This window comes from Haliotis cracherodii, unplaced genomic scaffold (assembly GCF_022045235.1).
Source record: "Haliotis cracherodii isolate W230 unplaced genomic scaffold, xgHalCrac1.p SCAF_3, whole genome shotgun sequence".
Classification (NCBI taxonomy): domain Eukaryota; kingdom Metazoa; phylum Mollusca; class Gastropoda; order Lepetellida; family Haliotidae; genus Haliotis; species Haliotis cracherodii.
In genome coordinates, this window is record NW_027266286.1 from 27,998,810 (window position 1) to 28,010,970 (window position 12,161).

Below are 12,161 nucleotides of genomic sequence, written 5' to 3' on the forward strand. Positions count from 1 at the left end.
ATTTAACAAAATTTGAAGACGCCAAGCGTTCGCCTATTTTATCGTGGACACATATAATGATTGCGTGTATCTCCCCGGGGCGTTCACGTCAGAACAGATATCATTGTAATTGCATAAAAATAGGTTCAAAGTAGAAAGCGAAAGATAGTAATATCATACGATTAATTCAACATGTAGCTACGCAGCATGGCTAGATCATGCGATTCAACAAATAGTGTTAATAATAAAGAAAATCCAACGAGTGAGATATTCTAGAATCACATTTTATCGATTTATGTTATTTCAAACCAATTCGGGTATGGATATGTCTTGTTAACACTTTTGAAAAAGTCCAAAATGGAAGCATTAAGCTTGTTTTCTCCAACTATATGAGAACTTGCACGGCATCCAATGACACATTGGGTAGTGATTTCGCAGAATCACTTCTCCCCAACAAAGAGAGTAGCTCTGGGTTCATCGTCAGTGACACCCAGCATTCACCGAGCGTACAGTTTAATGTTGACGCTAGTGTAACTCTGGTGGCCACGGACTTGGGAGCTCTTCGTCTCGCTAAGAGTAGCTCTGTCATATACTATTTGACAGAAACGTGACTTACGAAACAGGTTCCTATATCAAATTGACTGTCACTTTATCTCGGTGTGAGAAGTAGAAGAGGGAGTGCGCTGGATGCAGATCGTTAAAACTGTTCACACTCATTGTGGGCTAACGGAAACCCCCAAATGGCTCTTAGGCTTAACAGAGGACCTTTATTGACGATCGTGATTGCCTTTTGCTAGCGATTTGTATTCGTGCCCTGGTGGTAGCAAGGCATCATTTGTATTCTTGTAAAGAAAGTGAGGAATTCGACAGCTTTTCATTGGTGACTATTTATTTTGTAATCCACGCCTTCATTTATATATCATTTATATGTATAGAGAGATATAGACGTCAGAGTACACCGCCTTGTGGATGGTTCCTATAATTGGTCGTGTCAGCAGTGGTTGATGTTTGAATCCAAATGAGCCATTGTGAGGCGACAGCGAAATCTCAATGATGTCCGGATACAGCTCTCTTCTCAATACAACAAGTCTCTTAATTACGGGTGCGTCTGGAAGCACAGCGAATCTCGAAAACAAGCCCGTGGTGGAAATGGAGCGTTTAAATGTTTCCGTTAATATTTCCCAAAACGAATCTGATTTTAACGAAAAGGAATACCTTGAGATATATCTTGGGATGAGACATATCAGAAACGATGTTGTCATTTTCCTCACAGTTGTCTACGTTGTAATCTTCATCTCTGGCATCGTCGGTAATGTCCTTACCTGCTTCGTTGTGCTCAGGAACAAGTACATGCATACGACGACTAACTTTTACCTTCTGAGTCTCGCTGCATCTGATGTTCTAACGTTGTTGCTTGGTAAGTTATTATCATAATTCGTTAATATCATTGCAGTTGAATACGATTGTTGATGATAAATATGATTCCAGTACAAGCCAATCAAGCCATGTGTGTTTACATGTATTATTTTTCAGCGAAACAAACACTCATACAAAAAATATAGGATTGTAATGGATTTCAATATTTAAACAAATGAATTCTATTCTACATGATTTACGTGTTAAAACTTCGAAAAGTGTTATAATTTCCATGTGCTTTGTTGAGATGAATTTTTTTTATAAGATTTCTGCATTTAATACGTTTGTTGTAAAGTTGTGTGACATGTATCCCTCGGTAATTCAAAATGAAATAATTGTACTGGAGAGATGTAAAAGAGGGATTTCTCCAAATGTGACTATTGGACAGAAAATCAAGATTTATGAGTATTTAATGTCGAAATCATTACTTAGTAAAGACAACAAACGAAAAAGTAATCACATCTTTTTCCCACTCTTGAAAAGTTCTCTGGGAATTACATATTTTTTAACATGTTCTTCGCGAATCGAACTATTCTGCATGAATTACTTTTTCTTATTGAAGAATGAAACAAAACAAAATCGTTGTCAACACATGCGTAAATCCTTTCTGATTTTGTTCGATCTTTAAAACACTTATAAACAAGTATAAACCAATTGTGTAATCTGGAAGTGCATAAAACGGTAATGCATTTATTACCCTAACAAAACTAAAACAAACCATTCAATAAGATTTGTTTCACGAGTTCTGTTCATTACTAATACTGTGCATTTTTTGTGATGACAAGCAGCCTTTGCATATCTAAATAACACATAGCACGAGAAGCGTGGCATGCATTAATCCTCGGGAATTAAACCCCCTCCCCCGAGAATCGTCTTGAGTCTTAGCTCCTCATTCGAGAGGTAAATCTTGCTTTTCTCAGGGAACAGGATAAGGCTGAAGGACATTTGCTTGTGTGTTCCACAAACCGGCCCGTAAAGTATTGCCCGCGCCTGTCAACTTTGTCCATAATCTAGTGATGGCAATTACTGCAGTACTTGCAGGTAGTCGTAGAAACTTGCAGGTGGCGACAGGCTTCAAGAATAACGCGGCAATCTACTTTGGGAACATAGACAGGAGCAATCCAAAGATTAGGAACTAAATTATAATCTTTCAGCTTTCATGTGTAAGAATGGGTGAGTGAATAGCTCAACACTAGATCAGCATTGACAAGTTCACAGGGTTTGTCGGCAGGCACATATGTGGGATTTAGATACTGTTGTTGAAAGGGTAGTTTACAAGAACTGGGTGATAGGGGTATGGGGATGTACACGGTTGTGAAAGAGTTTTAAAAACCTACAACAACATACTGTTCATTGCAGCCAAATGTCAGGTTTGTTTAAGAATTACACCGCATTAGTTTTACATATACTTTCGACCCGTGAAGATCCAGGGTAGAATAGGTCTTCAGCTACCCATGCTTTCCGTGAAAGGCGACTATGCATGTCGTGAGCGGCGACTAACGGGATCGGGTGGTCAGGTTCACTGATTTGGCTGATGCATATCATCGTATCCCACTTGCGTAGATCGATGCTCATGTTGTCAATCACTGGATTGTATGGTCTAGATTATTTACAGACCGCCGTCATATAGCTGGAATATTGCTGAGTGCGGCGTTACACAACAAACAAACACACAGAAAAACTTGCGCTTTCACAAAGCAATTGAGTTTACACTAGACGTAACACTTCCATCCTCTTGTGCAAGGGGGCCACGCTTCGCAAAAGCAAATTCGGAAACAGCAGTGCAGAGAAAGGAAAGGGGGCTACTTCAATCATATACCAAATACAAGTGCTTCGGGAACAAATGAAACCAATTCACTTTGGAGCTTAAAGGGAAGCACTATATCCACCTACATATTTCACCGTCAGTTTTGTGGTAGTACAATATCCCATTTCCTGATTGAAGGGACTCTCGTCCAGTGAATCCATCAAAGAAGTTCGACACTGTTCACTAAAAGTTTTTTTTATAAATTGCTTGAAATCATTCAAGCCACAAGTTTGACTTCAGAAAGAACAAACAACATATTTTACACTGAGATATTCAAAAGTATATTCGTATTTACATGTAAGGTTTGAGGAAAGAAAATGTGTAAACGCCAGCAGAAGCGATTTTCTTCCTGATGCGACACAATCATAATTAAATAGTACAGGCGAGATCTCCTCACGTATATTTACCTTTCCTCAAAAGTGTATACAGTCCCTTTAGTACTGGTATTAAGCCACGATGGTAATAATTTGGCTTCCTGGAGCGACTAAGGAGACAGCGTAATCTACAGGCTATCAACAGGCAGCACCACGGCTTTCAAGAATGCAGCTTTATGTATGGAATAAATATGGGATATCTACCTAGTTAAATTGCAAATTGATCATTCGGACGTTTGACCTTTAGCAACGAGTGAGGATAATGAAAGAAGAAAAGCTTAAAATATCACGAGAAAATGTAAATCTGGAGAAATTCATTTCAGACAGGAATTCCAAGTCCATTTTCATTATTCACCAGGGATTTGGGGACAGTTCACCGTTGTAATAACAGGGTTCGTTGCAATATGACGTTAATGTCTGGTTTTCGTTTCTTTGTTTAGTTTGTGAGATTATTGGCATTACTGTTCTCTGTCTCAATTTTCTACTTTGACCCAGCCTCTGCCACAGCACGTGAATGTTTGAAGTCAGGATACTCATATATATTTGGTGAGGGAGAAGTATTTGATTCAACAAAGATGAAGAACTAAACCTATACGACGGCAATTGTCATTAAAACCAGTGATCGATAGTTGGACAAACAAACCAGTGATCGATAATGAGAACATCGGGTTACAATGTAACACAATCTGCCAGACCACAAAACTCTCATCCTAGGCAATTATCACTCATTCAGGTCAATCTCAAGGTTAGTTCAATGACGGTCGTGGGTGTTGGGAAATTATTGTGCTAGTTCGAAGTACAGTTTTCTTGTTTATGGCGCCACAATGGCTGTGTATAGCTAGTTTCATCCCATAATCGTGATTTGAATCTCACACTCATCCGGAATATGATCCGACGTCTATCAGCGCCATGTCGAACTCTTGAGATCGCCAACATGGTCTAAGACCTGCTTTCCCCCAACATTTTGTTTAACGCCGCACTCTGCAATATTTGAGCTATATGGCGGCGGTCTGTAAATAATGGAGCATGGACCAGACAATCCAATGAATGACATCCTGTGCTTCGATCTACAAAAAAGGGATACAATGACGTGCATCAACCAAGCAAGCTAGCCTGACCACCCGAACCCGTCAGTCGCCTCTTACAGCAAGCGTGGGTTGCTGAGGACCTATTCTACCCCGGATCGTCACGGGTTCCAATATTGTAAGCATTATGTTCTATACACTTTCGGTTGCCTAGTGGTTAATGGCTTGGATCGACACGCCGAAGACCCGAGTTCGATTCCCCACATGGCTACGATGTGTGAATTCCTTTTCTTGTGTTTCCCGTCGAGATATTGCAGGAATTTTGCTCAAAGCAGAGTAAAACCATATTTACTCGCTCTATGCAAGTTCATTATTCACTGTATGTTTATTCAGTTGCTGGTTTCGTTCAAAGAATCACAATAAAGTATCGCAAATGTCTTGCGCTCTGGAAGAACAATGTTACAGGTGCTTTTTCCTGTAAAGAACTACACTCTAAAGCTCAAGCGTCTATTCATCTGCACGTTCTATATGCAAATTTCAATAATCGTGTTCAGCTTTATCCGCGTCAAGCGACGTATGCTTTTTGCAAGTTCAAGATGGGAAACTGCACAAAACTGAGGCATTTTCTAGCAATGATGTTTAATGTTACAGGTTGTGTATCGGCTTCAATGTGTAACTTTCACAGTAAGGTTCTAATGTGTGTAATCAGCGAGATTGCACAGGGAGTTGTTTTGACAGCCTTGTTACTGCTAAGCTGGTTAATCAATTTAAATACACGTAATAATAACAATCCATATTTTTCTCAGGAACCAACGTTCAGATTGGAACATGTGTTCCTAATCAGACAGTATTACATGAAGGGCTGATCTTAGAGGGTCACATACATTTGGCAGAGCTTTTAGTTGAACTGAAATGATCTATAATCCACCCAGACCACAGTCCGTGTTCATTCTGACAAGTTACAAAAGGAATAGTGAAAATACTTCTTGTCTGAAGGTGACAGTTTTACAAGGCATAAGATGTGTGATTAAAGTCCATATGTTACAGTTTCTAATAATCATGGTGTTGATACACCAAGATTACAAAGAGTTCATCAAACGTTTACAGAGAAGTATTTATATGCGCCGGTTAAGTCATCTCAGGCACGACAATCGTAAAACCTAGCATCGTGTGTGTCCACCATTGGACTGTGTGGCTGAACGACACCCCCTGCCCAGGGACCCATTGCAAGAAGCCTGCGTATGACACCATGTGGAATGGCAGTCCAATTCTTCCTGGAGATCTTGGCGTAATTGGTGTAGATTCTGTGGCCCTTGTTGACGTTTCTGTCTTTCGTAGAGTATCTGTAGAAGTTTCCAAATCGTGAATTTAAATTTAATTTAACACATTTCGGTATGTGAACAAGTAAGTCTGTGTAGATGTGGCGTCTGTTATACCTCAGTTGTAATTGGAAGCTCTAACAAGCGCGGTGCCTGTCACGACAACAACGTCTTCAGGCATTTGAACAGACGTACACCCCGACGACATTACATGCATGACATTTCAGCAGAATTACACACACCAACCTCTTTGCAGCATATGACAGACGGTGTTGACTGGGAGGAGGACTTATTTTCAAATGGAATGTTCAGTCGACTTTATGTGCGATGAAAGCTTAAAAAAAGACGAATCGTAATGTAATTATACGGCGTTTTGGTTAATCCTTGTGTCGAGATTTGATACATCGTTATGTCGAATTGACTGGACAGACCATGTCCTTTTTTTTAACCCCCTACCATTTGACCTTTTGGTGTGTCGAATTGCACGTGTTATGTATATTAAAGGCTTGAATTCTCCAAATGTATACTAGTAGTTGACCTGATACGAAAACTTCTGAATACAAATAACGTTCGTATTTTATTGTACATGTGATGGGGACACAGGGGGTCGAATGGTCTCAGGAACCGCGGTTTGCTGTGCAGAGTTGCGACCTGATGTGCTGGGATGAGTCGATCGTGGGTTCGAATCCAGCATTCTGATCCTGATAATAGTTTATCCCCATCGTGTTGATGCTGGAAACTGGAGAACGTCTAAGACCTTGATCTTCATCTCTTTAGGCTTCTCTCCCACACTAAACTGCCGTTGTATAACTGAAATACTATTCGAAACCAAACCAAACTCATTCATTTTACACAAACTTATTGCTAGGAAGAACGCATATGATTTGTATATGAGATTTTCCACGTCTATGGGTATTAACTATTCATTTTATCAAAATAAAATCGATAACTTATTAAATACATTATATTGTGCGCAAGGTAAACTTATACTGGATCTCAGTAGTGCTGTGTCGGTGACTCGAATCGTTCACAACCTATTCGCCAGGTAAGTGTTGGACTGCAAAGAACCTAAATAGCTTCAATAGAATGCGAATACAAACATATCATTACGCATTGCAATCAGCCTTCGGTGAGGAGAAGCAATGTCCCTTAGATTTTTGTTGTTGTTGTTTAACACAACATACAGCAAAATCCAGCCTTTAAAAATGTCATTTTCTGTAAAAGGATCCTTACAAGGTTTTGCGTGTGGTGGACTGTCTGGCTCTGAAATGTGAATTAGGCTGTAGTATATGACAGATGACCTCATGGAAATGCCACTGTGATATATTCGGCACATCTGTATCAGACAATTACAGAATAGCAATCTCAGTATAAATGTATTTGATTTTTAACGCCCACACACCATGCGTTGGAGACAAAAGATGAAAAATCATTTAGCCGTGTGGTTTTGCAGCACCCACTAATGATCCGCATACCGATTTGGGACTTGTGGGAATAAATTAAATCAGCGACCTATAGCAAATGCTGAAAATGAGACTTAGTGCTAACCATCAATCCGGCATTGCGCGTGACGGTGCAGGGGAACGATGGACTAGATAAATGGAGATGATAGGAAGCCCGTGAGCTAGCTACAATGCTCCAAGGTGATTTGTAAACTTCGTTGACCTCTTCCAGTGTGCTTCTGCCCAACATTTCCATTCTTAATGTAGGTATCCGAGGACCAGGATTCAATCACAGTTGCCAAACTAGAGAGCATCGTTAATGCTGCCTTTGGGCTGCAGACATAACCACCATCCATGTCTTCATTGACATGCATTGTTGGAAGTGTTGGTGGCTGTCTGTGAAGGACCTAAAATATTCTCGAGACGATAAGCTGATAAAGCGGTAGGAGCAAATTTGTATGGGAAGCTGTTCACCATCTTGAAACCACTCCAACCAAACCTAAATTGAACGGACGACACTTAACAGTCGTGTCAGAATATTTTGAACCGGATATGCATCAGACACGCACCACTGTGGAGACGACGATGCCAGGTTAAAACGTAGATTTAGTAAAGACCATATTGTGAGGACAATCAAGGTCATTCCTTCATCATTGACTATGGCGCCCACTCTACACAAAATGATCCCTAATAGTTGGAAGCGGTTATCACAACGAAGAAAACCAACTGTCTCTGTATTCATGAGAAGTATAGGAAGTGATAATGCCGTCAATTGATTCCAAAACCATTCATTGCTGCTCACTAATCAGGATCCATGCTGCATAATGGAAACGATAAACTGACAATACTCCTTATCGTTGTTTCAGTGTATTCTTGGACGTTACTGTTTTTGGCAGAAAGTCAGATACATGTAGCCACCCACAGAATAACTTATGGTCATTCCTCTGTGCCAAGTAAAATACCGATGAGAAACCTTTCTCTTTAAACTTATTCTTGTTCTCCATATATGTCGTATTATAGTATTTATGAGTTAAAGTTATATTGACATAAGTATTTACAAACGAGATGGTCAAATACAATAGGGTGCATTTAGGGGATGAATATCATACCGAGGTTACGTTGCTGTGAGTGAGTGAGTGATGCAGGTCTTTGATGTTTACCCATGGACATGGATATCGTTCTGACAATCCTAGACAATTCTGACAATCTAGACACTTCTGACAATCCTAGTCACACAATCAGGTCGAACCGATGTTGTGGATAACAATATATGTATGTGGATTAACTACCGGCTTACACCCATACCGCTATAACAAAATAATCAGTTGTTTTAATAAACAAAGTTTACAAGACAAATTGACATCCAGTTGGAAACAAAGTGTAAGAAAAGAGCAGGCACAGCATAAAACAAGATATATATAGGCTCAGTTCATGCTGGGATATGTAGACTGGATCTGTCTTCATTTCAGTTTCATATACGGAATTGAAAACTGACCTTCACTTTGTGTGAGTTTTCTGATGTATGAACCTTCATAATGAGAAGGCCAAGATGTATGAACGTTTGACATTTCTATCCAACTGCAAAAATATGATTTGAAAAGATTTTGTTCATTGTGAACACCAATAATAGAATTTAGAATTTATAACAACAGAGGCTGTCCCATGTGACGAATATTAATATACTACATGTACATGCAATATATGAACAATTTTTCATGTTTCTTATTTCAGCCATAAATGATTGTCTTTGTTGTGATTCTGGAAGTTGAAGAAACTAAGATATGCATGTGGCCATTTAAAACCGTATTAAATTCATATGCTAAAAGCGACAAAACCATTTCGATAATCCTAAGACATAACTGCTAAAGGCAGAATCCATTGTACGATTCCGACTACACTGTATATCATAAGCGCATGTTTTAGAATCCCTATCAATTCATGATGATACAACGTATTCGCAAAAGGGTAAGCGTATCCCGTCCCACCTGTGGCACCCGTCACAAACACATGCAAAGTCCTGTCAAGTGTTCACCCGAACAATTCAAAATAGGGAATTGCATCGGGCAACATTTTGGTCACTGATGCATCAAATTTGCAAATGTTCTCCACGTGTCTATCAAATAACGCTTTTAAAGCATTAGCAAGGCCCTGGAAGCTGTGATCCGGCAATCCGGAATTACTTTGAAGAGACATTTCTCCTAGAAATATATATATATATATATATATTTATAATCCAGATGACCTCGTGCCCCGTATGAGTGCCATGAAGGATGCTAAAGTAAGTTTCTCCTTCCTGAGTTTATTTCGTCTACTAATGTGTCAAAGCTGTATGTAGACTCTTTAACCTTGTCGTTCAGAAGTGACAAATTTGGATTCATTTGCGAGAAGTTGAGATTTTTTCTAATCTCTTTCCTAGCAAACTGACGCCTGAAGAGAACGTACTTGCCACGAAAACTTGCTATATTTCTTGTGTCTCTGATTACATACACACGCTGGTCAATCGTATCTCCATTTATAGATCTATATTGACAGATCCATGGTCAGTTGACTGACATATACTGCTAGGTGATTGCAGGATTGACATAACTGTCACCGACTTGTCTGGGAAAAGTTGCTATCTGGTGCTTTACCTTGAAAGCATTCAGTGCAATAATATCCGGCTTAAGCCAGCGTGAAGAGCCATGTATGCGATTCTCCAGTGATTGTAGTCTTTAAGTAAATATGGCACTGGGATATCGAACTACATGTAGGACATCATTTGAAAGTTTAGAGCATACTTTTCATTCTAGAAGTATCACAAACTTTAATTTAATTTAAATGGGACTACAGATCAAACATCGAATATTGCCAAAACAAGTCAGCCATTGACACTAGTGTGTAAAGCAGGATATTTTAATAGAATCCTACTCGCTCATAGCTTATGGTAAAATGTCCAACAGTGCAGCAGGCATTAAAATCATAGCAGATAAATTCTATAACCATTGTGTAAACCCAAGACACATTTATGACAATAGCCATGAAATTGTGTGATACCATAGATTGTGGTGTTAAGCTTTGACAGGTTTGTTATGTAATAAACTTTCCCCTGAAAATTAATCTTTTATTTAAATTGTCAAAATGGGACAGGGATTGACTAAACTTGTGTGAATGAATCTTTGCATTGTTATCCTGTTACATGTAACCTGGCAACTTAAACTACACTAACGGCCAAAATAAACTTTACCATAGTTTTAAATCACATTAGTTTAAAACCACAAAAGATACACCAGTAGATGCATGAAGTATATGTCCTGAAAAGATCAAAATCTCAACTAAATCAATATTCAAAATGACAGTCATACGACATCCGATATTGGCAAAACAGTTGCAAAAACAAGCTTTCGACATTATGGACTTAGGGCAAACAAATCTTAAATTGCTCAACTCAGTGGCACGTCACACTGGTAGCGTGTATGACCATTCCCTGATACAAGACACGCAAAAACGTTCTGGCGTACAGAAAATGTCAGACGTCTCATGACGTTACAATGTACATGGAATATATCGTCATTCTTCTTGGAGGGCCTAGACTAGTTCTTGTGGAGGATGTAGTCGCTGTCGAACAAGACGATCCGTGACATAGGTGTTCTTTGATGACATGTCTGGAGGAGGGTGCAGGCCACGGCAACACGTTGACGTTGTTGGCTACAAGGACGTTATGTACGATTCGTGCTGCATTAGGTCTGGCGTTGTCGTGCTGATAAAGGACACCACGTGGTGGCTGTTGTAGTAATGGTAGGACAATCGGACGAAGAATGTCATCAATGTGACGGTCAGCTGTCCAATGTCCGTTAACGATGACCAGTGGAGTTCTTTCCTGCCCACACATTCCTCTCCGGGAACCAAACCTTCCACTCCGGTTGGCTAGAAAATATCGTCGCATCAGGTCAGTTACAGCAACACGGGAGCAAACAAAAGTTCCAGCATTGTGGGCATGGGTGGCTCCCATTTGTATCATACCCAGGGCCCGCTCCCGTTGTTCGGGTATCAATTGTGGCATTTCTGTGGTGTTCCTTTTTATCAGTGTGAGTGTCTGACATGTCGTCCGTAAAATTTATATACCCTTATTGCACGACTAGTTTCGGCTAGTCAAGCGGCACGTGTTTTTCACTTTTTCGCATTTTCTACCAAATAAAAGCGTGCCGTGGCCGTGTATCACTTTCTGCATAGAGCATTGTTGTGTTTGGTTGGTGTGTGTTTCATTGTTTTAGTTTGAACTTGTGTTTTTAAATATTTGCAATTTCATTTTTAAAGTGGTAAAGTTTCTATTCGCCGTCAGTTTATCTGGCCCACGTTCTATAAATGATAAATTTGTCACAGGCTTCTTGAAAAGTATAAGTTAAGCACCACACTAAAGTGGTAAATGTCTAAGACATCACCTCGGGTCTTCCCTCTCACAAACATTTGAAATGCAGTGACACTGTTCAAGGCGGCGTTAATCAAACTCACTCACTCACTCACTAAACTGTTTCATCAATATTCTTCGTTCTGCTCTTTCGTCACTATTCTTGAGTCACCATTTCATCATTAATTTGAATTTTACTTGTTTCGTTGTATCATCCTCATCCTCGGATGGTATATCCTTAGACCTGCAGGACTTTGAGCTTTTTCTCCATCAACCGGAAACGCCGTCTGTTCAAAGCTGTTCAAAGCGGCGTAAAACCAAACTTACTCACTCACTGACATATACCCACGTGTAAGCTACAACTACAACATGAGCTTATAAGTTACTGTATGTAACACCTTATATGTAATTGTTA

At 39.7% G+C, this 12,161-nt stretch overlaps 1 protein-coding gene across 1 annotated transcript in view; it reads left to right on the forward strand.

The window, feature by feature from the left end:
• The first annotated feature begins 1,029 nt into the window (after positions 1 to 1,029).
• LOC139474851 (pyrokinin-1 receptor-like) overlaps positions 1,030 to 12,161 on the forward strand; it is a 91,389-nt gene continuing 80,257 nt past the window's right edge. Inside the window, exon 1 of the mRNA XM_071258001.1 lies at positions 1,030 to 1,396. Coding sequence (XP_071114102.1) covers positions 1,030 to 1,396 — 367 coding nt within the window. The remainder of the gene's footprint in view (positions 1,397 to 12,161) is intronic.